A 25,929-nucleotide genomic window follows, 5' to 3' on the forward strand; every position below is an offset into this window, starting at 1 on the left:
TCCTCTCCCTCTTTCTATTTTGCCAAAAAAAGAGAAACCAAAACTTGGCCTGCCTCCCGCTTTGTTATCTGCCTCTCACGCGCTCACTCGCTCGCTCGCTCAATCTATCCACCGACTCGTTTGGCCTTGTTACCCGCTGCCGGAGCAAGGGTTGGTAATCCGCAATCGCGCCGAATTCCAATATTGCCCATCCAATATTGTTGCAAGCAAAGACAAGCGGTCCCGCAATTATAGCCTGTCACCGACAACCCAGGGTCGTCCCACGATCACTTTAAACCAGCCGCCGTCCTCACCCACACACCCCACGCCTCACGGCATTCCCGCTGCTCGTTACTTGGTCTTGAGTAAAATCTCAGACACCACACGTACTTTTTCGTGTCTACTCCGCACTCACCGTCGACTATCCTTCCTTTTTCACAAAAGGGGTTCTTCCGCACCTTCACTCTTGTCGGACATTTCCCATTCCACCCTTCTTAGCTTCTTGATCCCGCCTTTCCCTCCTCCCCACCCCCCGCCTGACATCACCTACTTTTCAGGTACCTGTGCTACTTGGGGTCTCACATAAAGAGTCAAGATCTGCGCTCCGAAATCGAAGATCTGGGGAATAAGTATAATACCACCAACCATCCATCGCCCCCTTCTCGGACCTTGGTTCCTGGCCCTACGCAGCAATCATCCCACACCCGAATACTCCAACCTTCTCTCGTCATTGAGAGAATCGTATCACAACCACAACAACATCTCGAAAATCGTTACCATCACCCACCACGCACCGCCCACCATGAACGCACCAATCCAGTCTCCCAAGCGCCAGGACTCCACGTCCTCCATCTCCTCCTCATCGTCGCACATGTCCACAAACCAAATGATGGCGCCACCCCAACCCAACGGCCAGCAGCCCCCTTCAACCGAGGCCTTCCTCCGCGACTTCACACTCGTCGCCGAGGCCGCAAAACGTGCCCAGATGGCCGTCATGATGCGCGACTTTGAGTCTTGCGGGCTCTCATAGATGGATGCCGCATTCTGTTCGGTTCACGCAAAGAAAGAGTCCGAAAGCGACCGAGCTTTTCCCATCGTCCCGGGAAGCTTTTTCTCCAACTGGCTCAGACCGTCATTTTGAGGAACCAATACTCCGAATTTCATCGGATGAGAGGACCCCGCTGAAACGCTGTTACGGGGCCGAGAGGGAAACCGAGGCACCGCGCCAACGCTTCGGCGGAGTCGGGGCAGAGGGGGACCAGGGCGAGAGAGAGTTTGTCGTGTCATTGAACCGACGACACTGGACTCCCCTTAGCTCTTCTTCCCCTCACCAGATTCAGTCACTGGCGTGGCCTTCCTCGGTCCATCTCTTCCCTTTCCTCTCACTCACTCTCTCACTCGCTTTCACTCTTCACCCGCTCGCTACACAACATTTAATCGACATTGAAGTCTCTGGGGAACTCGACACGGTTTCGCATTTCTTCTCGGTGATTAGAGGCGGGGATAGACAAAGACTCATCTCATCGGGTTCATCTCACTGGGGTTTTTCCTTCATGATAAACACACGCAACCACACTCCTACACATTCACACAACAACTGGCGTATACGGAACAAATGGGGGGCATCATTGCATTGCGGGAAATTTCGTTTTGATATCACGAATATTTTGGAAAGGACACGACTTTTGGCGTTTTGGGAGGGAAGAAACTTGGGCGTCTATCACGACCCAGTTGAATTGGATTCCGCTCACCATTTTATTATTTACTGTTTTTCCTGTATGAATACCACTGAGGAGGACAAATGGTCTTACCTAGATCTTGCTTTACAAATTCTTAGCTACAAAGACATATGGCCAGTCTATCTGGTCTTTTTTCAATACTCCTTTGGATTACAGATTGCAGTATCTCTAATGTGACATGGCCCCAATGTTTGACTGCCGTTCGCTCTCATGTCTTTCTTATATGTTCTCGCCGTAATCCTGAGCTTGTAAGAATGAACAAAACTCTTTGATGAGATTTCCATCTACACATTTCTACAGTTCCAAACATGACACCCCCCCCCCCCCAAGGCCCATCTCACAACTTGGAAGCCAACACAATCCCACCATCAACAGTAATCGTCGCCCCGGTCACAAACGCGCCCGCCCGCCCGCTCAAGAACAGACACGCGCCCGCGACATCCTGCGGCGTCCCGATCCTCCGCATCGGGATCTCCTCCTCGATGGTATCGCGCATCGTCTCGAGCGTGGCCGCCATCATCTTGCTCTCAAACGGCCCGCAGGCCAGGGTGTTGCTCGTGACGCCCCTGGGCCCCAGCTCCCTGGCGAGCGCGCGCGAGAGGTGGTGGAGGCCGGCTTTGCTCGCGCTGTAGGCGTACGAGGAGATCAGGGGCACGCGGAGGCCGTCTACGCTGCCGATGTTGATGATGCGCGAGGGGTCGCCCGCGCCGCCGGACGCGGCCTCGAGGAGGGGCGCGGCGAGCTGCGTGAGCGTGAAGACGCGCTGGAGGTTCAGGGTGAGGAGTTTCGTCCAGGCGGCGTCCGGGTACGTTTCGAAGGCGTCGCCCCACGCCGCGCCCGAGTTGTTTACGAGGACGTGGAGTCGCCCGCCCGTCTGCTTGGCGAGCTCGTCGACGAGGCGCTTGCAGTCGTCTAGCTTTTGGAGGTCGGCGGGGATGGCGTGGCACCTGCCCGGACCTTTGGCGGTGAGGGCGGCGGCGGAGGCGGAGCAGGCTTTTGCGTCGCGGGAGGAGATGTAGACTGTTGCGCCGTTTGTGACGTAGCCTTCTGAGATCATGTAGCCTATTCCCTTTGCGCCGCCTGTTACGAGGATGTTTTTGTCCTGGAGAGAGGGGGAGGGGGGGTTAGCTTGGTGTTTGAGAATTTGACTTTGGGAATTGTCGAGGATGTGGATAAGGACGAGGACGAGGGAGAGCGAGAGGGAGCTTGATCTTTACCTTGACGTTGAAGAGCGATGCGACATCCATTGCTGCTGAATTCCTACTATTTCGTTGGGGAAGATGGGAGTTGTTGCAGTAGCTTGACTTCCGGTACAGGACAATTGACAAGTTGAAACGACCAAGTTGCAAACAACACAATCGAATCTGAAAGAGGACCGAGAGATGTAGATGTAGAACGATGAAAGACAAGGGCGCGGGAGCTATCTTTGGCTGATGTGAGAAGGAGAGCAGCTTTCGGGGTGCGGTCGTCTGAGCTTCCCAGTTGCGAAAAATGAGCCGAGGCTCACGGTCGTTTGGAGGGGTCTAGGCCGAGGGCGCGTCCCCCGATCCCCCGACCGATAAGGGGTACATTGCTTCTTACCCCGGACTGCGCTGCGGGGAAAGTATACTGCATCTTTTACCACGCGACACCGACTCCAAGGTACAAAGATGCGACGTTGGGAGCTTGAAGTTTTCCTGCATTACCTACATATTGTATACGCGAAGCCGCAGTCTTGATCTGAATTACTCAACGTATCCTGTTCCATGGTTCACGAACCTCGCATGTTTGTGCATTTCAGTAATATCGATTACTTGTTTGTTCAAATACCTCAAAGAAAGGCAAAACTATGCTAATCTGGCAGACATGCCTGTTCGTCTCTACTTGACTATCCGTTTGCCCAAAAGTCTATTGTCATGGTCATCCGATTAAACCGCAACCACCAACGCCATTGCTCAATTTCAAATCCGTTGTTCCGTGCCGGCGACGGAGTGCTGATGCTGCCGGGCTCGAGGTCTCTTACACAGTGGTCGGTATCGATACTCCATCTGCACGAGAGCCATGAGGAGCACATGTACTATCCAAGTGTAACCACTTGTACGAGGTTGTGCGATGGATAAGACCGCCAACGCCACCGACGTTTCTCCATGCTCGTCAACATGATATCTCACACGTAACATCTACGACGTCGACGACCTCGGGCTGCGCTTTCTCATAAAAGCCGGCAGCCTCGACGGCTTCTCGCCGCTCTCAGTCGTGTTGGTCGTCTTCTCCGGCGTAGTGCTCGCCCCGCCGGCAGCAGCAGCGGCGGCGGCGGCAGCCTCCCTCTCTTTCCTAGGCGAGCAGCAGCAGCCCATGGCCATGTGGAGGATGGCGGCGAGGTCGACGAGGGCGCTGGCGAGCCACATGAAGACGAACATGCGCACGCCGAGGACGGCGTTGATGTTGAGCTCGGACTGCTGGGTGAGGGCGATCTTGGCGCCGACGCTCATGACGGTGCCGATGATGGAGGCGACGGTGACGAGGAGACCCGTGATGCCGGCGAAGATGGCGATGGGCAGGCTCCACCAGCGCGAGCGCATGACGAGCGGGGTGACGATGAGGAGGGCGGCGGCGAGGGAGATGCCGGAGATGAAGAGGCCGAACATGACCTGCTGGCCGATGCGGAGGATGTTGAGGATGGTGCTGACCTCGGAGGGGAGGGCGATGGTGGCGCCGGCGAGGAGCTCGTTGGTGAGGATCTCGATGGGGTTGAACCACCACATGCGCTGGGGGGTTGAGCAGAAGGTGACGCCCCTGGTGATGGTGTGTTAGTACGTTCGTTCCTACGATCGAGACACCTGGGGGGCACTTACTCATCGTTGTAGCCTTCGCAAAAGTTCCAGAGACCGACTTGGTAAAAGTCGTGGAGTCCCAGGCTGCGGGCTACGGAGTTGAGGAGGACGGCGTTGGCCGAGGAGAGCGGGATGATGTCGGAGACATCGAGTTTGAAGAAGTAAATGTCCGTCAGAACGGGCTTGATGGAGGTGTTGCCGATGATGACGAGGATGAGGAAGATGATGGCGATGAAGTAGCAGACGGCCGCGGTGATGGCGCTGTTCCGGCGGACTTTGGCCATCGTGAGGGTCTGTATTCGGAGCTTGAGTCTTGAAGTGGAGGAGGAGGATTGCGGTCGTCGAAGGAGGGCGGACTTGGAACCGGAATCTGGGACCCGGGGATGATGGAGTACAGTATACGGAAATCTCTCCTCTCTCCCTAGATATCTCACGTAAATGCGTGTGAGAGGGCAAGATGACGCGGTAAGGTAATCGGAGCTCTCTCTCTCTCCAACTTTGCCGATGGTCCGGAGAGGTGACAAAAAAAGAGAATTGAATAATACCCGGGGAATTCGTCCCGTTGAGCGATCCAGGCGCGGCCGTACTCGAGAAAGCCGTCCGTAATCCAAGAGTATTAGGCGTAGGCGTAGGCGTCTCGGGCCAAGGGGCTATGATGCGAAAAAAGGGAATCGGCCCTACGTGTGCAAAAAGGTTGGCGGAGCGGGGAGGAGTCGGGAAGCCAAAGAAGGACCAGAGACGGATAATGACGATGAGCGTCAGGAAGCTAGCTCGACTGATCGAATCCACTCGGCAATTTTGTGTCTGGAAGATGGAAAAGGAACAAAACAAAATGATTCCAGACCAGGCCAGGCTGTCACAATGGATTCGATGGAGAGTACTCCGTAAACACCCCTGGACTCTGGAGCCCTGGTGGTTGGTAAATACGGACAAGGCGTCAAAGACTCGAGGCAGAAGCAGGGCCAAGACACCGGAGCCAAACCTGGATGGATGTATGGACAGATAGAGAGACGAGAGAGGATAAACAGAGCGGGACGGGTCTGATTGAGTTGGCATAAACCCAGGCGTATCGCTGTTCTCCGGGGGGTTGCTTTCTGTGTAGAGGCTGAGGATGGTCCAGGTGTTTGCATGGGTCACTGACAGCCGGACAGGGAGAATGACGTCGTAGCAACCAATATCTTTTTTATTTTTTCTCTCTACTACACTATTTTTCCCTCTCTTTCTGCTGCTATTGCTGCTGCTGCTGCGTTTTCTGCATTGGATCATCCCAGCGTTTTTCTTGCTAGCGTCGCGCCACGGCTAGCGGGTCCGTAGGTATCTAAGTGGGACTCCGCTGCCTCATTCCAGGTTGTGCGGTGGGTCCATCCACCTCATGTTTCCAAGCTGCCGTCCATCTCCATTTCGTCTCACTCACTCACAGTCGCTCATATTCACAAGTTCACGGTCTTTTCACAGAGAAGAACTCAACTCAATGGATAGGACACACAGACTCTCCAGTGACGGCACAGACGAATGGAGTGCAGCAGTCGATAACTGCATACTGCAGCATCATGGCTCACCTCGGGGCTACTCCTCGGGGCGTCAAAAAGGGGGAGAGAGACATCAAGTCCCGTGGCACCGCCGCGAGATCAGGTATCCGTACGTCGGTACCATTCTCCATCCAGAACAAGACCCCAAATGCCTTTCCACTTTCGGGTTCCGAGGGGCCGTCTAAACGAGCTTCGCGCGGCCCCCATACGGATACCCGCAACCACCACCGTGACCACCCCCATGCCATCTGCCCATACTTGGTACAGCACCGCCTCCAAGCCTCCGTCGACGAGTTCCAGCCAACCGGGCCGTTGTGTCACTCTCTCCGCAGGCGGGCGATCTGTATCGTTCTGTGGGATCTGTAGCCACTCCTCAGCTGAAGTGGGATCATCACGGTTGACAGCGGTTACTAAGCGCAAAAGGAAGTTCGGCAAGCCACTCGAAATGCAAATGGAACAGCAACAACGCAACAACGACAGCAGCCCAACCCACGACCCATCAGCAAGCCAGGTGCGTACCTAGAGCCGGACGGCGGCTGTGTGAAATGAGATTTCAATGGGTGGATTGATGGTTGGTTAGGGCCGCTTTCTCCTTGTTGCACCATCGATCCGACTCCCGGGCCCCGTACGGATGTCCCCCGTCCCGCCTTGTGTCTCCTGCAGGTTGCATACCTCTTCTTCCTATTCGCGCAGATAGATATACGTGTATTGTGCTCATGATGCTCATCGCTGAGGCATATCCAAGGAGAATGACCCACGGGGGAGGGGTATGTCGAGGCGTTTCTCTTCCAGGGACCAAGTCAGAAATAGTTTGAAAATTCCCCGTCGTAGCATCCAAGGGTCACGATCCCAGCAGGGACCCAGATAGATGTCTTGACCTAAACAAACGAAATGAGGATGGGCGGTAAGTGTTGAGCCTAAAACTCTGTTTTGTTTTTTCTATTACCCTTTTTTTTCGATCTTCCTGATCTACCTCTCAGCCTCAACGACGATGGTCATCGATGACCATTGTCCATTTTTTCCCCAGCTTGCCGGATCTTTGTTTTGCAAACATGACGAACAGTTTGGATTTCTCGGATTCCGAGGAGACAAAGGCGCGTCCAGCAGGGCCATCCTGCACGCGCGTCCGTCCCCGCCACGCCGGCACAGGAGCCGGTGATCGCCAGGGATATCCGTATAGGGCCCCCGGTCCATGGCTTTCTGCGCTGTCCTTTGCCGCAAGCCACAGCCGCAGATATGCAGTGGTACCGTAAGGTAGTCGGTCTGGTATGGATGGGTAGATGGAACGGCGCGTCCATGACTTGACCTGCTGGCCATCTGTTGTATCGGGATTGTTGGTGGGTTACTTCCAGTCAATGTCTCTCAGTCTCTTGACAGCCTCTCTCAACATGCCAAATACTGTTGGTCACCTGCTGCCTGCTTGCAGTATACGCACAAAACAAATGTGACAGATAGGTTCCAATGACATGACTGCGTGACCCTGTCGAGCTGGAGCTGCCGATGAGATGACCAGCAGGGACCCGGCACATCCCCAGCGATCCTCGCAGCAGCTTCCGGTGGTGGTGGGTCCGTCTTGATGGGGCTCTGTGCTCCTGGTGTCCACTACCAACCTGGCTAGGTAAGGTAGCTACATGGGGCCCGGTGCCCCCTGCCAGTTTGGCGGTAGCGCCGTATGGGGCCTGGGCCACCACCCCTCCAAGCCTCCAAGGCGTGCCGCAGGCCGCAGGCTGCAGAAAGAATGTCTGGGCCACCCCGGGAAAAACGAGGAAGGAAGTACACAAATATTATGTCATAGCTGGACGTATGCGAAGTCTCGACAATTGGCACCAAGGTCCAGGAAAAATAGTCGTTCCTCTAGACTCCAGAGTCTAGATTTCTCGTTGCTGGCTGGCGCAACATTGGCAAACGGCCGCACCTTTCCTCTCTCATATGTGAAATTCTCCAACATTTCTTTCCGCCTCTGCCGTTGCGTGACGAAGAGAAAAACGCCTCGAAAAAGAGTATACTAGGCACCCTAGCGTGCTTCTGCTTTTCGGCGGTATTTTTTGCTTGGGGATCGTCATCGAAACTCTCCTCGTCCGATAACCATTTTTGGCTTCTGTCTCCCGTCTCCCGTCCCTCGCCCAACTCAAATTTCTTTCCCCCGAGGGGCGCACCGTGGTCACTGCGTCTTGCAGCCATCCCAGACTCTCTCAAAGTCTACTCCCAGACCTCGAATAACATACAACCATATCGAGCCCGGGAAACCACCCCTACCTTACCTTACCTGACCATTCCCTCGAGAAGCAACAACAACTCCACGACTTCCCTTCCCTTTCCTCGCGGCCACTCCACCAACAAAGTCCTCGCCAGAGAGGCTGCCTCGCCCAGCATGACAGGACCACTCTTTGCCCTCTCCCTCGGGCTCCTATCCCTCTTCACAGCCCAAGCCGCAGCGCAGGACCAAGTCAGCACGAGCACATTCACCCTCTCCAACACCGACGACGTGACTTTCCTCTCGGGAACCAAGACCGTCGCAGTCACCCAGCCCAGGACCCCAACGGGTCCCTACGCAACCTACACCTCGAGAATCACCCTCACAAATGGAGACCTGTCCACCATGACCGGGACCATGACGGTCACCGGCAACGTCACGCAAACCACCACAAATTCCGTGGGCCAGTCCGTCGTCATCATCTCGGGCCAGACCTCCGTCGTCACCTCAACCATCACCGGCACCGATGCCAATGCCACCCAGACCGAGACCGCACCCGCCGGCCCGACAAACACACAGCCCTGCAACAACTACGTCGAGTTCTGCGACCGCAAGTACAGCAACGTCACCGAGGTCGGGTGTCACAACTCCCCCTTTGTGCGCCCCGGGAACTCGGCCTCCAACCAGGCTCTCGATGTCACCACTCAGCTCAACGACGGCATCCGCTTCCTCCAGGCTCAGATCCAGTGGCCCACAAATGGCACGGTACCGCACTTTTGCCATTCTTCCTGTGATATCCTCGATGGTGAGTTCTGTTCAAGACCAAGCTTCATCCTCAAAGAGCCATTAGCTAACCTTACACTATAGTGGGCCCCATCACCGAATGGCTCACCACCGTCCGCGAATGGGTCGCCTCTCACCCGTACGACGTCGTCACCATCCTCCTCGGCAACGGCAACTACTCCACCCCGGACCTCTACGCCCCCTTCATCGAGTCAACCGGAATCCTCCAATACGCCTACCAGCCTCCCTACCTCCCCATGAGACTCGAAGACTGGCCCACCCTCTCCCAGATGATCTTGGGGGGCAAGCGCGTCGTCATGTTCATGGACTACATGGCCGACCAGCAGAAATTCCCCTGGCTCCTCGACGAGTTCTCCCAAATGTGGGAGAGCCCCTTTGACCCCATGGACCGCACCTTCCCCTGCACCGTCCAGCGCCCGCCCGACCTCTCGCAGGAAGCCGCCCGCGACCGCCTCTACCTCATGAACCACAACCTAAACGCAGAGTACAACATCTTCGGCGCCTCCATCCTCGTCCCCGCCGTGTCGTTGTTGAATTCGACAAACAACGCCACCGGCAACGGGTCCCTCGGCGGCGCGGCCCAGAACTGCACCCGCGACTGGGGGTTCCCGCCAAAGGTGCTCAATGTGGACTACTACAACTACGGCGACCCCGAGGGCTCCGTCTTCCAGGTCCAGGCTAAGATGAACAATGTCACGTACACGCGCGAGTGCTGCGGCAAGGTTACCGGCGCGTCGCCCGGCCGGCCGACTGCTTCGGCTTTGGTGCTGGGTTTGGCTTTCGCCTGCGCCCTGCTGCTGGTCTAAATGGCTGACGTAAATTTTTTAATGTCTTTTGATAAATTTCCAATTTCACGCAATGGAAAGCATGTCTGGCGTTTTGGTGGGGCTTGTTTAATGCATAGACGGGTTACATGGAGGCCAGAGGGTATTTCACCCTGGTAAATCGTATGGTCATTTTTGGAGGCATGATTACTTTACAATAGGATGCTGTCATGCGAGGCTTGCCACTGCATATAAAATACAACTACTATATTGACTATGCTGATATTCCAGATTCTCCGTATGCTATTCAAGTTGACATTAGCTGCTGCCAGGGGATGGTGGCCATGACTGACTGACTCCTCTTTGGGAGAATACGATTGTTAACCTGATCAACTCATAACTACACAACTACATGGCGACCCACACAAGAAGTCTTATCAGCATTCGACTCCGAGATGATCATGACGAGATATAGATACCTGCACTCCCGGCACCAATGAACTTGAAGATCGGCTATTCAAAACAACTTTTCAACAGAAATTTTCCAAATCCTTTTCCTCCCATCACAGCAAAAAGACGTTCAGCCACTATCGAGCCTTTATTCGTGCCGCAATCCAAAGATCTTGTTTCCCAGGCGTGTAACAAGGTTTGAGGAAGAATCCAAGACCACCGTTGCCGGTCTGCTCTCCGTGCCCTCTCCCTGCTCGTCACGTAGACATGACTTTCAACCGGGAAGAAGACCCGAATGCCATTTTTGATCAAAGCGACTTGTTATTGGATCTCCAGATCGCCCACTGGCTGGGAGACAAAAGCTGACAGTTACGTTACCAGCGCAAAAAAGTATACGTGGGATCTATTGTCTTTTTTTCCCCTATAAACACTCTCTACTCTGGATATATGCTGAACGAAGGGACGGAGAAGGTAAGCTGTATCAGGAGATGAGAACACAGAGCAGACGGTTGAAAATAAACACATCTCCTAGAACGAAAGATGATGGATCTAAATATCTAAATCGCCGATAGATTATAGAGAAGGGGAGGGGGGGGGGGGGGGGAAGAGACAAATAAGGTCCTCTCATCTTTAAAATGGTGCAGTGCCATCGCCAAAGACGGAAGCTGAGGCTTACCTCCCCCGAACACACGATGGCAAGGGGAGAATACGCAGACGAATATACACCCTTCCCTCGCCTCGCCTTGCCTCATATCCAAATCTCCCCCCCCCTCCCACCTCAACCAAGCCCAATCGATCCCCCGTGGTCGAGCGGTATAACGCCCTGGTCCGTTAGTACAGAACTTGGTATGAAATCTCGCGAAGCTCTACAATTCCAGATTTCGTAAGGTGCCCCGGTTCGATTTCCGGACTGGGCACCTGAGCTTTTGCCCTTTTTCTACCTTTTCTCTTGTTTGTACATGTGTATATATTTATCCATACCCTTTTCACACCTTGTTTTTTTTTTTACCAATTTCTCTAGGCGGGAAGGAAGGTAGGCCCGCCCGCCTATATGATAACCCTCGGCAACCACCTCAGTCTTTCGATAAGGTACGTACATGCCCCGGCTCCCCTTGTTTTGCGAGAACCCCCCCCCCCCTCGGGTCGACGTGAAATGCTTATACAAAATACACTATCGAGAGGGTGCTCTCATACATTCATAGTAGCCGGGCTGAGAAACATCTTCCTCACTTGGACAAAATGGTTCAAGGTCCCCCGTATCACACATATCTCGCACGTAAGTAATCATCATCATCCTACCGACAGCATCTAGGGAGCCGCCGAGGCTTCTGCAGGAACATCAACACGGAACAGGTCATTGAGGATGTATTTATTTGTGCAGCGGCGTCGTTTCCACCCGAAAGGGGAACCGACCGACCGGCCTATGTAAGACTCAAACCCTTTCCTCTGCCGCATCAGCCAATGCAAGAATCCATCCCCCGCAAAATAAACCAGGACAAGTATAGTCTCTCCATTCCCACTCCAAGACGAAGCCTGACGCCAATGATATGATCGTAAGAAACAGAACCAAAAAAAACCGCACACAAGAGTGGAAGGGGGAGGCGCGTCTTCTAATAATTCACACATGGACAGCGAAGGAGGGAGGTGGTGGAGTACCATCTGTAGATTTGCCCCTGAAACAAGTCTAAGCAGCAAAGTAGCGTTGAGGCTGGCTTGTGATTACCGCCACCCTCTAAAAAGGCTGGGACTTTGGGATATCTTCGATGACGTCCTGTAAGGAAACAAAGGCGCCTGGTCCGCCATTTTCCCGCAGATCATCAAGCAGCACGCTTGTCTGGGCGTAGACCTTTTCGAGCGCAGCGCGAGAAGATTTGCCCAATGATACTGTATGACGTTAATAACTAATCAGCATACAACCGGTGCCACGGAAAAACTCACATAATATCGCAGAGTTGAGCTCCTCTGCCACCGCAAGTCGACCTTTCCTATCCAGCAGGTGTGCAACGTCCTTCTCCTTGAGCGGGTTTGCGTAGGCAAGGAGCGCGTAGATGTCCGCCAGGTGCTTCGTCACCTCTCGCCTAGGGTCGTTCTTGAACTCGGCGTGAAGCTCCTGACCGTAGAGCAGAGTTGCTATCTCGAGCTCGTTGATGTCGACAGTCGGTTCGTTGGAATCCTCAGTGTCCATCTGATCCCAAGCGCCGTTCTCGTTGCCATTACCATCGAGATCCATCGCGCCCAGATCACCGCCATGGCCGTTGCTCTTCTTGGATTCTGACGCAGCCCTCATCTCAGCCGCCGTTCGGACCATCTCGATGAACTTGCGACAGCGCAACCGGAAGTAAACCTGCTCGTTATCCTTGAGAACTTGGGGGTAAAAGGCGTTGGTGTGCTTCAGCGCCCTATCGATGTCGCCTTCCAGCACAGCTCTCCTAATTCCTGTGTGTTGTCAGCATATAGACGACTTCCTCGCCAGAAACTTGACGTACTTTGCCGCTTGTTGGCATGCTCGTCGTCCTTAACATTGATTCCCTCAATGGGAGCATTCGGGTCGAGACTGAGTGCCTTCTTTTCCGCGTTAATTTCCTCCGCGAATGCCCTCGCAGTTTCCACATAACCGTCATGCTGCAAGAACTGAAGGACGAGCGCCTGTATCAGTTCTGTCTCGTTCATCGCTGGCGCTAAGCTTGCTGTACTTGTTTCCGAGATTTCCCTCCGGATACGTTCTTTTTCTTTCTGTGGTGCCAGAATCGTTAGTGATGTTTCCCTCAAGGCTAACGAGGATCCCGTGTATTGACATCGGAGTCAGACACTGATGCTGTATATCCACAGTAAAGCACGGCTGACAAGTGCCAATAGCGCGGGTTACTGAAACTCGAGACAGAGAATAATCGGAGGCAGAACAGCATAGCAGTAATAAGACAACCAGAATGTAGAAACATGCGGGAGTAGAGGTGAGGGAAAGGACAAAACTGACCGTCATCATGCCCTCAATGTCGAAAACAAAGGGCGTTTGACCAAAGTTGACACGAATGTGCTCTCCTGACTTCTTGAGACCAACTGTTGGATAGAGGCTACTGCCCTTTCCAATTTCGCGGAAGGCGGTACCTAGAAAAATGAGTTTGTCATCAATAGGAGTGAGGGACTGGGCTGCAATCCAGACATACCCAACATGTGGCCGTTCTTTGTGAAGAAGGCACAGCCAGTGCGGAAGTTGACACCACAGCCGATCACATCAGATGCAGTAAATGGAGGCCCATAGTTCTTGCCGCCATTCTGCCCAGCGTAACAGTGTCCATCGTCGCTGTGGTAGCCCCACGAGTCTGGCTCCCAGCCCGGGGGTCTTGAGAGGGCCACAGTCTTGGCCGAGAACCCGATGCCAATCGTCATGCTAACCAATCGTCAGAATACTCGTCACAGACCCCACACCAGAGGTCATAACCTACTCATCTCTTTTGCCTGACAAAACCTGGACTTCGAAATAATAGATACCGCACTGCGGAGGCATCGGGTTGTCCGCACGTATACTGAACGCCTCATGATCCCGCTCCGTCTGGCCCCGGGGCCCAATGTAGCGAACCTCGAGCCCATCTGAAAGAATATCGAGAGCACCGTACTTGTCGTCCCTGTTCCACCTCGTAGGTAGTGGGGTAAACGCCTCATCGTCCTCGAATGCTGCAGTCTTCTCGATGACGTCGTAATTCACTCCTCGGTGCGAAGCCGGCTTACTGTGAAGACTGACGCTGCTCGCGCTCGTCGTCAAGTTTCCACCGGGCTGTGCCTGGGCCGTCTGGGACTCCTTCTGCGCCTGTACCTTTGCAAAGTGCGCCTCCTCTAGCCGCTGTACGTATGTCGATCCAGTCAAATACGATGGCACGAAGAAACCTCCGTGTCCGCTTGCGCCGCCTGACCCTCCGTTCTCGCCCGAAGGATTCGCCATAAACATATCAAAGACCCTCGAAAAGGACGGCAGATTGTTGGCGCCCCGCGACAAGCGCGCAGACGTGCCATTCAGACTGGCGCCGTTCCTGTCTGCGTCCATATCGCCGCCCCTGCTCGAATCGTGGTAGGCCGAGGCCGGTTCGAAGGTGATGTCGTCGGAGTTGTTGAGGATCTGAGAGATGACCGAAGTTCGGCCGGGGTGGGAGAGGTAGGGCGGGTTATAGTTTGGTGGTGCTCCGGAAGCGACTGAAGCGTAGGAGAAGCGGCGCGGCAGAAGACCAGAGCTTCCCGTAGGTGTGTTTGATTCCGTGTAATGTGCAGAACCATGGAACGGGTTCGTCATGGTGAGGGGTCGAGGTTCGTAGAGGGGTCGACCAGCTCGCGCACCCGTGACGTCTCGTACGCAAAGAGGAGCTTCGCAATGCCCCCGAGAAGCCGCAGTCCGAGCTTCTTAGGATGAGGTGACCAGTGGCAGGCGTGTCTCTGTCTGAGTATCGAGTGATTGGGGTCTCGAATGGGTCTAGAAGGGTGGTCGGTCTGAGTGACGGGACTCGAGTCGGGGGTCCAAGGAGCAATCGAGTTCGGAATTGCGTGCTAAGACGGAGGTTCAGATCGGTCGAGAGGCACTACTATGATGTGGGTGTGGAGATGGTTTGCCGGGTAACGGTGAAGTGCCTTAGTCAAGGTTCATTCCGGTGTAGCAAAGGAAGTGAAAAACAGCCGCACGAGACGAGTCGTTCGGAGGAGGAGGGGCTAAAATGCTCCGCTGGACAGCTCGATTATCATGATAACGCAGTGATGAGAGATCGGAAGATGGGGGTTGAGTGAGGTCAGGTCGGGGTGCTATCGCTATGTGGAGTACGTGAGCGGCACACAGGTGACAGCGTGAGGTGAGGTACCGGCAAGGAGCGGGATTGCTGGCGAGGTACCTTACGTGAGTCGGGGAAGAACAGGGCCAGGCAAGGTTGTTGTTGTTGTTGGTGGTGGACGGAACGTGTGGAGTGTGCAGGTGCGGTACGATGCGGTGCAGTGACGGAGGTGAGGTCCAGCGCGCGGACAAATGATAGGCGCCCCCGGGTTCAGACTGGAGAGTGGCCTGGTGTGCTGGAGGGTTTGGTATGGCTGAGGTGAGGTGCAGTGCAGTGCAGTGCAGGTCTGGGCTGGGCTGAGCTGCTTAGTTGGGTTGGCTTGGCCATGTTCCGCCCGAGCGTGTCCCACCCGTCGTCCCGGTGCAAAAGCCCACGCCGCTACTACCTTTGAAGGCATAGACAATCACGAGAGCAGGTCACTGTGAGAGGCTAACCCGCCAGTTGAGGCGCCAAACGGGGTAGCCAGTCGCAGCTTGGAGCAGAGCAGCCGCAGGATCCCCCCCTACTGCAGGCGAGACTTGTCAGGGATCATTGGCACGGTGCTATCGGAGACTAGCCTGGCCAGTTACTGTGTAGGCCGTATGTAGACTCCAGACTCGAGATATCCGTAGAATGCAAGACTCCAGAGTGTGCCCGTGGACTGTCGAGAGCAACCTAAGAGTGTGTTGCGCTTGTCTTGGAAGCGAAACACGCGGCTCCCCAGAAGGAAGCATCTCCGGATTGTGGTTCGCATTAAGACGGGGCTGTTTCTGCAGGAACTGGGTCTCTGTTACAGTACCTAGGTGAATAGGTAGGCGGAAACGACCTGGCCATCATATTTGATACACTGATGAACAAAGAAGTCCTTGGGTACGGTCGCCGAGGCGGCGTTCGTTGCAAGCCTTCAAAGAATGGGAATGCAAGTAGAAACGTTGTCGTCATGCAGTCAAGGAAACACTGTGCTCCGCTGCCGGGGAACAGCGGCCAACGTGCCAGCCACAGCCTGCCAGGTGCTCAGGTGCCTGCCTTTCCATCCAGGTTGTCTGGACTCCGGCGCGAGTGCTCCAGCTCTCCACCTTACCTAAGCCAGATCCTCCACGCCCGATCCGACGCTTACATAATGTCACGTGGCCGGCACCAACCACCAACGTCCCTTTTCCCGGCCTCCTCCATCACAAAGAGGCAAACGAATCTTGATGGGGGAATCATGAAGGGAGGGACCAGTGCTTTTTTTTCCCGCGCACTTTCTCCCGATGGTAGGTTCCCACATGTCTCGCTGAATCGCATCAGCAACCCAACGCCCATCCATCCGTGCCTACCTTCCCTCACCGACAGTCACACCCAGCATCTCCATCTCCATCATCACGGTTCTACGATGCACTTGGTCCAAAAGAGTAAAGAGTAGGTAAGACGCTGACCGCTGCGTCATGACCAAGGATTGCACCAATTATCATGGGCAGTGCATACATACTCTACCTCTTCGGTTTCCAGCCTCCACGGTGTCTTCATCTTTCCCAACCAAAGCTCCTCAGCTGAGAGAGCACTTTGCATCCATGCCTCATCTCCGGTCCAAGTGGGACTTTTCACATCCGAGGGTCTCGGCAGTGGGCACAACCTTACCAACTAATCCAGCCGGCTCCCTTTTACCGAGTCGAGCCACCTTCAATCACCGTGCATTGTGCACTCAAACTGAGTCGAACGCTTATGAACTGGTTGGAATGGCATCAATTCTATAGCCGATAGTCGTACCATGCATGCGCCAACTTGATAGTATACACTCTGTGCCTGCCCAGGCAAACGCCGTAATCCCCATGGCAGCTACCGCGCTGATCCATGATATTGTGTTTCCGTAACGCCGGCGAGCTAATGCTCCGTGATGACTCCCATCCAAAAACTGCATCGACCATTCAAGCCTTGGTCAGATGTTGCAATCATTTTCCCTCTTGATCCTTAAAACTCCCAAGCTGTTTGGAACATGTGTCGAGGGCCCTCCTCGACGTTCCAACGAGCCCAAACACACAAGAAATATCGCAAGCAAGGACGCAGCTACTACGCGGCAGAGATGGCCATTGGGGCCGGAGAGCTAGCAGGAACGCTGCCGGGCGCGCTCCGCATCTCGACGTCGGCGCCGCTGTTGACGGCACTATTGGCGTCGCTTTTAATCTGATCATTCTCCTTGTTCTCCTTGGTGCTGCTGTCGGCTGAGGCGGCGGCAGAGTCCTCAGTGGTGGGCTCGGGCACGAACTTGGGCGGCGCGGTCCATCGAGGAACCTCCCAGACGATACCTGTGAAGCTCTTGAGGACGAAACCACCCCTCGCCCATTTGCGGCAGGGTTTGCCGCTTCGGTCGAGAGCTCGAAGGCCGGCGTTGATGGCACCTTGGTTGGCCTTGGGACCCAGCTTATGTCCAGCAGCGCCACCACGGGCATTCGGATCGATGGTTCCATCCTCACTACATGATATCATTAGCAAGGAGTCAACGTAGGCAGCGGGCAAAATGGGTATACGCACAGTCTCGCCTTCTTCTTGGGGCCAGGCTTGCCGCGGACCTTGGGCTGTCCATCAGGGCCGAGACCATTGGCAGCACCAGCACCACGCTTGGTACCCTTCTTCTTGACTCCCTCGGTAGGAGGACCCATGGATGTAGGTGCTGGAGTTCCATCGCCAGCGGGCGTGCCGGGATTTGAGTCGGACGCCGTCTCGCCATTTGCGATGGCAGGAGCTGCCAAGGTGGCCGATGTGGCGGGAGAATCTTGCGCTTCTTGAGTCTCCTTGTTTCCATTCGTCTCCTCAACATCCATCTTGACGGGGGAGTCTTCCTTTACATAATCGGGATCAAGGGTCCGCTTCAATTTATCGGCGTCGACAGTCAGGGTGATAACGAGGCCGCCCTTGCCTCCATTGGACTTGCGTCGACTGACGGATGCGGTAGGTGCCATTTCGAGATGGATTCGGGCGTGTTGTGTGATGATGTATTGGGTGGTGAGGGCGAGGTTTGGTCCAGGGCGGAAAGAATGGGTGAAGAGTTGGAAGATTGGCGGCGCGGCGTCAGGAAGCTTAGTAGGTAGTAAAGGCTTTGTCGGAGATAGCTGCTTTGATGGATGGGGTGGCGGACGGGCCGGGGATCCAATGGGCCACGAGTTGTGATCTGGTGGGTAAAGGACTGGGCAAGGTTTTGGGCGGTGGTGCGTGTTGGGTTGGTTTTGGTGGTGAGCTGTAGCGGTGCGGGTTCAGGTTCTCCTGGGTGCGGTGCGGTGCGATCTGTCTCTCTCGTGGGTGGCAGATTATTTCGCGTCGGCGACTCGCACAGTCGACGGCGATGCGAGGCAAGGCGGTGATGGCGATGGGGGTTTGGCGATGGATGGAACGGGAGGGTGGAAGGGTTGATGAGAAGGGGGACAGAGAGAATTTTTATTTTATGGGGGAATCCATCTGGTAAGTTTGGCGTCTCATTTTCGAGAGAGCGCCAGAGCAGGCGGCGTGACAATAAACGGTTCTCATGCTGCCTGGGTTGGGTGCGCGGTGGTGCTGGGTGCGTGGTGCGTGGTGCTGGGCTCCCGTTTCTCTCTCACCCGCGCTCAAGAATTGACCTCCAGCTTTCGCTTCCTCTCGCGCACCTGCCACCAGCGCCGCAGTTGTGGGTAAGCGAAAGGAAGACCCGACCAGTAATCTGGGGGGGCCGTGACCGGAAAGGGATGCACGGGTGGATTTTTCTCCCCCTTCCAGAAGTACAAAGGTACATACCATACATCGGGGCACGCAGGATGTATACATCCATCCATCCAAGATCTCACCCAAGGTGAGGTCCCTCAGAATCCAAGGGAAGCCGCAAGGTAAAGTTTCGTTCGTCCTCGCCATCCAAGGATCTTGGGCCTTTGTGACCTAATCATGGTTCATGGTCCAAGTACCTAGTTACTATTTTACGTGCAGCTGTCTGGGACTCTGGGCATCCTACCTACCTACGTTAAGGTACCTTAAGGAGTACGGAATATCCAAGCACAAACTTGAAGTGAACACTCATGGAAGGGTAACAAGGCAAGATACGTACCCCGGCACCCTCCGTCCGTCGGCCGGGGGCCATCCACGCACCGCGCTCCCTCACATCAATCAATCCCGACACCAGGGCCACCAAAAACGTGGACTTTCCGTGCTTGCACTGGCTTACCTAGTAGGTGGTTTGACGATGCGTGTGGAAGGCATGCCGGGCTATCTGTCTTGCTGCATTTTGCACCAATTTCTTTGATTGTGCCCTTCCAAGTGCCCCTTTCCCCCATTTCGCCATCTGACCTCCCGTCACCTCAGGCTTCAGAAGGACGTTCGGGATGAGAATGGAAGCTCACCTCAGTAATATCCACTCCAGACACACACATGCACACGCACACACCCACCACACCTTCCTTCCTTCCCCCTCTTCCCCCCTTATTGCCTTCATCTCTTCTCGTCACGACCGTCCGTAATGATTCCCGTCCTTTCCCCGGCCCAGTCCTTGACTTTCCCTCACGTTCTGCGCATCTCCGTGCCTCAGGCGGACGTCCATCATCTATCCCCATCCTCCCAACCATTCATCCCGACTCCTTCAATTGCCAGGCCAAAGGCGAAACACTTGACTTTCACAGCTCGCGACAAGGTCCAGCAGTCTATTACCCATTTAGGCAACGCTTGACTCGAAGATTGACGATAGAACGCTACCTTTGCATCTCTCCACACAATACGTTCCCAGTATTTCACCAACTGATGATCCATGACCCTTTCAGACTTTATGTACTATCGCAGATTATTTCCCTCAGCCTTCAGCTCCATGACACAATCAGCCCGCCTTGGTCGCTGGGCATTCGGCACATTATCTCATCCCGCTCATGAGCGATAGATGCATCCTGCACCACGCTTCCAGCACATTTCATCTTCCGACCTTTCCCGCGCGGTACTATTATTTTTAGACCAATTGAGAAGGCTGCCAAAGACTGCGATTGCGAATTTGTGCGAAAACGCCATGCAAAAATAATCACTGCGGGATCTACGGGTTGTCCGTACTGGCGGTGGCACGAATGGGTCGGCGAGCGAGGATCAAGGCGATAGAAATTCAAGTCTCAAACTAACAAATCCTCATCAGATCCGATGGGCCCTGGTCTGCGCTTGGCTGGCGCACTACGTACGATACTTGTCCAGGTCGGCCCAGAACTCTGAATTGGTGATGGCGACCTGCAGGCTTCCGGCCGAGCCTGGAATCCCCTTGGATCCCTCGTTGGGGCTCGAACCTTAGTCACCCTGGCATCTCTCTTGTCATCATTTCGCCTTCCAGAAGCAATCCGTGTCCGCCGCATCAGAAGACCATGGACGCTGATGAACAGTTTTGAGCAAACGAGGTGACGAGCTGCGTATTCTACTTTATCAACACCAGTAGTCATGATAGCATGTGCCTGATGCCATTGCACTGCATGCGCTGTGAGGAAAGGTCCAGCAGAACGACTGCCAGGCCGATCCGGGATGGGCACCTTGCGACCACCGATTGCCTGCACCACAACCAAATTGGATCCTCTACGGGCTTTGATAAGAAGGGTTGATTGCTGGAGGCACCTCCCAACCAGCCTTCCTCATTTCGACACTAGATAGGTCACGAACGAGGGCATTTCACGTCCCACGATGCACTTAGACGGACCGTTTAGTTTAAGGTTCTTCTGGCATCATGAATTTTCAGCGACAAAGATATAAGTATGCGTATTAGTACTCAGCCTCTCGACCAACTGCGTCCGAGAGAACCTCGTGAGACTGGACCTTGGGAAGCCCTAATAATTGAAAAAAGGGGGGCCAGCGAGAACTTCCGCGTCTGCCATGGCCTCACTTCCCTGTCAAATGGGTTCGAAAAAATGCTTCCAACCCCAACTTCAATCCCGCATGGCGAGAGCCAATCGTGCTTCGAGATCCCAAACAACCCATCCCAAGACCAGCAGAAGTGGAAGGCCGGGTGGTGCAAGCCTGAATGGAAATGAGGTCAGAGCTCAGCTCCGATCAACCTGTACAAAAACGTACAATGCCACACGAGTGAAGGAAGAAAGGCTCCCCCGTTTCACAGCACGCCGAACCTGGTCATCGCCAGTCCAATGACGCTTCTCCAACGAAGTACCATTCAACCGGCGTGTTTCTAGCCTTCAACCACCTGGCAAGCTGTTGGTGGAAAGCATCTGGTGCCAGCAGATACCTGAGAAAGGCAAGAAAGTCAACCCGTACGATGAAGTAGATTGCGTCGTTTCATCAGATCCGTGCAGCCGCTATTGACTATCATCAACGGCACCCCCCAAGGCCAAGATTTATGCGGTCTCAACTGCCTTCTCAGGATGATTGAGCTGCTCCGGGTGCCGAGTGTCGCCCGATAGCGGATCATCGCCACTGACAGGAAGCGGAACCTGCATCGTCACTATTCCAAAGCCAAGTTTGTGCGTGCATCCTCGAATTCAATACCGCGCGTGCAGCGCTCCACAACCAGGAGAACATCTTCCGGCGGCGGCACATTCGTCACCACGGCCAGTCTAGCCGTGCGATTGTCTCCTCGTCCCGATCAACCATCGCCGCCGCAAGCCACGGAAAAGACCAAAGAAGGGGATAGTGACCCAAATTATGGATTGTCCGATTTGCAAATTGCCTACTTTAGTATTGGACGTCGATTCTTGGAAAGACACAAGCGTTGTTTCCCCTTACTCACGGCCGCCGTTGATCCGTCAATGACCGAGGGACGATTTACCTTTGGAATGCATATGCATCAGCGACCATCGAACGGTCTCTGGAATGCGTTGCCATGTTTACACTACGTGCGACGCCACCTTGCTATATCATGAGCTCGAAAAGTCTCGAGACCTTGTTTGAGAGAGAAACCATCTCCTACTCACCTTAAACATTCCAAGATGCATCTTATCAGCAAAATTCTTTATGTCTGCGTCGCTTTACACGTCGCCTTTCAGGGCGCGTCCGGCGCAATTCTCCGGGGACGAACCAGCGATGCCGATTCTAACCAGCTTTCAGCAAGTGATTTTCAAACTCTGAGCCAGGCCGCGGAGGATCTGAACAGTCAGCTGGACAACTTTTTGAGAAACTGGAGCGGTGGTCACCGTAAACCCGAAACCGAGGAAACCACAACCATTGTCAAGCGGCAAACCAGTGGCCTCTCGATATCTGCGCAAGACCTTCAAGATCTTTTGAAGCTCATCCAGTCCATCGAGCGGCAGTTGGCGGCGATCATCTCTGGCAGCACCACGGCAAGCGGGACGGTGGCACCGGCTCCGTCAAACACTGTCAACAACCCTGGGCCGGTTGCTTCTTCGTCACCTGCCAATCCAGGTGTAAGTTCTCCTACCCCCAACCCCGTTCTAACGAACACAGGAAATGGCGGGCCGCTCACCACGGCATACGGGACGTCCGTCTCGACCGGGACGAGATGCGTAACGACCATCACTCAGACCTTTACCGAGTATGTCAATGAGGACGGAACGACAGCCGTGCCTGGGGCTCGCCGATCAGTCGTGGACGACGTCGAGGTGGATGCCGAAGAGGACGATGAGCCTTGGGTAACTGCCACCGTACCTCGGGACACTGAAGAAGACGATGAGTGGGAGCCCTGGGTCCAGTTCGACGGGACTACCACCGAGGATGACGAGTCCGATGTGGGCTTCACGACGCGCGATTCCTGGACGGAGCTGGGTGTTAAGCGTCGTGATCCGCTGGGGGAGACCAGTGGCCCTGGGCTCCTCTTCGTTCGCGACGAGGAGGGAATTTGACGGCGTCGCATGGCGTCGAAAGGTAGGCTTGGTCACTCAAGTGCGAAGATCGACTTGGCTCACAGTTCACAGTACATGATGATTGAGAGACCGTCCACGGACGACGTTGAGAATGGGCAACGACACATTATGATGGACGAATTTCGGATAATGATTTCCACGACTTATTTACGACATTCATTTGGCATGAGAAGCACGAAAGCATGAGAAACATTTGGACGGAGAAGAATGCAAGTAGAGATAAACATGTACGCTGTTTTTCGGCATCTCAACTACCAGAACGGCAACGGCTGGGAAATTCTTGAATCGGGTTTTGTGTATCGTACCGTACCTTCAACAGGCGGCGGGCACACTGGATGAAATTACTATGAAATGATTAGACGGGCACACTCCTTTCAATGCAACGCTACGACTTAAAATCCCCTTATCTTAACAATTATCAGTCTCGTTTGTGTGTGAAACCTGTTAGCGTCTCAGCGCAGTTCAGTCGAAGGGGGGAAAAAAGAGTCCGGGTCCGTGTGCCAAGAGGCCGGAACGGTTCCGGCCACGCCGGCAATAATCGGCCAATAAGTGGGGCTAGAGAAAGTCAATACTCAACCACCGCTCCAGTCCCCAGCGCGCCTGCACCGGACCTAAACTCGGCATCTCCAACAACAACGACGCCGATAAAAAGTTTGACCTCACGAAAAAGGAAAGGAATGCATGTAAGGTCATCAGGGTGTGATACACGATGTGGGCAGGATCAAGGGTATGTGAACCAGTTAGGTGCAGCGGTATTGTGCTTATCATGGAGTGCAAGGGCTTGGCCAGCATGAAAGAGACGAAGATGGTGGGAGCGAATCTCGGGTCTGGGCTATCTTGATGACCCCGTGTGACCAGAGATTAGGATGATATGACAAACAGAAATAAGGGAACGGACTGGACGGGACGGACGAGACGGACGGGTGTGGAGAGAAAGAGGGATTCGTGTCATGGCCGGAGGTGCAACCCCCTCACTTGAGGCCGGAATCGATTCCGGCCACGAACTATATACACGGCGCCGAGCGGCGGCAGGTCAACGAAACAAACTTGCACTCCAACTCATTCAGCACTCTTGCATTGAGAAGCAACTGAGAAAGCTTGACTGGAAATCATTTGGCATTTTTTGCGAATTTTCCACACATTTTTACATACCCATCTCACTTACACGCGTCTTGGTGAAGCTCATCTTGAGTTCGACTTACACCAACCCAAATCCCAATCATTTCCCACTTGCCCAAACATCCATCCCACACTTGCACACACATAACCACACCATCATCACTTCGTAACCCACATCCACCAACCCGCACTTACACACATCTCCCCCAACCCATCCCATCCAAACCCACACACACCTACACACCCCTATCTATCCCCGCGTTTTCAATCAACCTTATCCATCACAATGGGCTCAATCGACTCCACCCCCTTCCCCGTCCTCGACGACCCCCGCGCCTCCGACACCTCCCTCCCGGCCTTCATGGTCTCCACCACCCGCGGCTTCCTCCCCCGCGCCGATCCCGTCGCCGTCCTGCCCGCCGAGTTTGCGCCCCTAGAGGACATTCTCGCGCGTATGCCGGTCAAGAAGCTCGACGGCACACCGGGTCTCCTGGCCTCCTCCAAGCTCGGCGAGACCGTCGACACGGAGTTCCCGGACCTGACGGACGCTATTGACCAGTACAAGGAGAACTTGCCGCTCATGAACGCGCTGTACCGCGACTACTCGTTCCTCGCGTCCGCCTACCTGCTCGAGCCGTGCCACGAGCGGTTCGTCCGCGGCGAAGGGTACGGGCTCGCGAGGGATGTGTTGCCCAGGAACATTTCGATGCCCATTGCCCGCTGCGCTGAACTGTAAGTCTTCTCTCCCACACCATTGTAGTATCCCGCATCTGACATCCGTCATAAAGCACCGGCTTCAAGCCATGGATGGAATACGCAGGCTCCTACGCCCTCTACAACTACCGCCTCGAGGACCCCTCAAAGGGCATGGAGTACTCCAACATCCGCCTCATCCGCGCCTTCGAGCACGGCCTGGACCCGACCTCCTCCGAGGCAGGCTTCGTTCTCGTCCACATCGACATGGTCAAGAACACGGGGCCCCTCGTAAAGGGCACAATGGCCGCCCTCCGCTCCTCCGTGCCCACCACCTCCCCCGCCCCCTCTCTGGACCGCGCCGCCCTCAACCAGGGTCTGTCCGAGGTCCTCGCCGCCCTCCGCAAGATCAACAACACAATGGAGGCCATGTGGGACAAGTCCCGCCCGCAGAGCTACACCAGCTTCCGCACCTTCATCTTCGGCATCACCAGCCAATCCATGTTCCCCAACGGCGTCGTCTACGAGGGCGTAAACGACGGCAAGCCCATGTCTTTCCGCGGCGAGTCGGGTGCCAACGACTCCATCGTACCCCTCATGGACAATTTGTTGCAGGTGCCCATGCCCGACACCCCGCTCACCGAGATCCTCAAGGACTTCAGGTCCTACCGCCCCAGCAACCACCGCCAGTTCCTCATGCACGTCAAAGACCGCTCCCTCGAGGTCGGCCTCAAGGACGCCGCGCTCTCCGCCAAGCTCTCCGCCGACGGCCTAGGTGCCGAGGAGAAGGAGGCCGTCAAGGAGTCCCGCCGCCTGTGGCTGCATATTCTGCACCAGGTGCGCGACTTCCGCTGGCGGCACTGGTGCTTCGCGCGCGAGTACATCCTCAAGCGCACGTCGCACCCGACGGCCACGGGCGGCAGTCCCATCGTCACGTGGTTGCCGAACCAGCTCGAGGCGATTTTGGTGGAGATGGAGGATCTGTACGGGGCTGTTGGCGGTGCCAAGGGGGAGTGGGATTTGGGCGAGGAGATGAGGGATGTGATGGACCTTGTTGCGCGGCAGAAGACGACGCTGAGGAAGGAGGTTGCCAAGTATTGTGCTGAGAGGGGGGTGAACACCGTTCTGCAGGCGGATTCTTGATGGGTGGGTGGTGGTGTGGTGATTGGTGTGAGAGGGGGGAGAGGGGGGAGAGGGGGGTGGTAGACAAAGGGAGTGATGATAAGCTGCGGGCGCAAGGACATGGTAGAGAGAGGCGGTGCGATATTGGC

At 55.0% G+C, this 25,929-nt stretch overlaps 9 protein-coding genes across 9 annotated transcripts; 5 read left to right on the forward strand and 4 right to left on the reverse strand.

Moving 5' to 3' along the window:
• Nucleotides 1–781: 781 nt before the first annotated feature.
• CTAM01_00757 (uncharacterized protein) lies at nucleotides 782–1,009 on the forward strand (the record flags this gene model as incomplete). The annotated part of the gene is made up of 1 exon (XM_060516804.1): nucleotides 782–1,009. One exon carries the CDS (start codon nucleotides 782–784, stop codon nucleotides 1,007–1,009), a length of 228 nt encoding a protein of 75 aa, XP_060388266.1.
• Nucleotides 1,010–2,055: 1,046 nt separating this feature from the next.
• On the reverse strand, nucleotides 2,056–2,965 carry CTAM01_00758 (short chain dehydrogenase/reductase family protein; the record flags this gene model as incomplete). The annotated part of the gene is made up of 2 exons (XM_060516805.1): nucleotides 2,056–2,820; nucleotides 2,936–2,965. The coding sequence occupies 2 exons, from the start codon at nucleotides 2,963–2,965 to the stop codon at nucleotides 2,056–2,058; spliced, it is 795 nt and encodes a 264-aa protein (XP_060388267.1).
• A 912-nt stretch (nucleotides 2,966–3,877) lies between these two features.
• Nucleotides 3,878–4,815, reverse strand: CTAM01_00759 (SUR7 protein; the record flags this gene model as incomplete). Its single annotated transcript, XM_060516806.1, has 2 exons — nucleotides 3,878–4,493; nucleotides 4,553–4,815. The coding sequence occupies 2 exons, from the start codon at nucleotides 4,813–4,815 to the stop codon at nucleotides 3,878–3,880; spliced, it is 879 nt and encodes a 292-aa protein (XP_060388268.1).
• Nucleotides 4,816–8,431: 3,616 nt separating this feature from the next.
• On the forward strand, nucleotides 8,432–9,864 carry CTAM01_00760 (tat pathway signal sequence; the record flags this gene model as incomplete). The annotated part of the gene is made up of 2 exons (XM_060516807.1): nucleotides 8,432–9,059; nucleotides 9,122–9,864. 2 exons carry the CDS (start codon nucleotides 8,432–8,434, stop codon nucleotides 9,862–9,864), a joined length of 1,371 nt encoding a protein of 456 aa, XP_060388269.1.
• A 2,140-nt stretch (nucleotides 9,865–12,004) lies between these two features.
• CTAM01_00761 (SPRY domain-containing protein) lies at nucleotides 12,005–14,554 on the reverse strand (the record flags this gene model as incomplete). The annotated part of the gene is made up of 6 exons (XM_060516808.1): nucleotides 12,005–12,156; nucleotides 12,211–12,708; nucleotides 12,759–13,005; nucleotides 13,247–13,377; nucleotides 13,437–13,660; nucleotides 13,716–14,554. 6 exons carry the CDS (start codon nucleotides 14,552–14,554, stop codon nucleotides 12,005–12,007), a joined length of 2,091 nt encoding a protein of 696 aa, XP_060388270.1.
• A 2,554-nt stretch (nucleotides 14,555–17,108) lies between these two features.
• On the reverse strand, nucleotides 17,109–17,998 carry CTAM01_00762 (uncharacterized protein; the record flags this gene model as incomplete). Its single annotated transcript, XM_060516809.1, has 2 exons — nucleotides 17,109–17,511; nucleotides 17,571–17,998. 2 exons carry the CDS (start codon nucleotides 17,996–17,998, stop codon nucleotides 17,109–17,111), a joined length of 831 nt encoding a protein of 276 aa, XP_060388271.1.
• Nucleotides 17,999–21,671: 3,673 nt separating this feature from the next.
• CTAM01_00763 (uncharacterized protein) lies at nucleotides 21,672–21,779 on the forward strand (the record flags this gene model as incomplete). The annotated part of the gene is made up of 1 exon (XM_060516810.1): nucleotides 21,672–21,779. The coding sequence occupies one exon, from the start codon at nucleotides 21,672–21,674 to the stop codon at nucleotides 21,777–21,779; it is 108 nt and encodes a 35-aa protein (XP_060388272.1).
• Nucleotides 21,780–21,955: 176 nt separating this feature from the next.
• Nucleotides 21,956–22,825, forward strand: CTAM01_00764 (uncharacterized protein; the record flags this gene model as incomplete). Its single annotated transcript, XM_060516811.1, has 1 exon — nucleotides 21,956–22,825. One exon carries the CDS (start codon nucleotides 21,956–21,958, stop codon nucleotides 22,823–22,825), a length of 870 nt encoding a protein of 289 aa, XP_060388273.1.
• A 1,426-nt stretch (nucleotides 22,826–24,251) lies between these two features.
• On the forward strand, nucleotides 24,252–25,801 carry CTAM01_00765 (indoleamine 2,3-dioxygenase; the record flags this gene model as incomplete). The annotated part of the gene is made up of 2 exons (XM_060516812.1): nucleotides 24,252–24,697; nucleotides 24,754–25,801. 2 exons carry the CDS (start codon nucleotides 24,252–24,254, stop codon nucleotides 25,799–25,801), a joined length of 1,494 nt encoding a protein of 497 aa, XP_060388274.1.
• Nucleotides 25,802–25,929: the final 128 nt, after the last annotated feature.

Source organism: Colletotrichum tamarilloi, assembly GCF_030869305.1.
Source record: "Colletotrichum tamarilloi strain Tom-12 chromosome Unknown Scaffold_2.1, whole genome shotgun sequence".
NCBI classification, from domain to species: domain Eukaryota; kingdom Fungi; phylum Ascomycota; class Sordariomycetes; order Glomerellales; family Glomerellaceae; genus Colletotrichum; species Colletotrichum tamarilloi.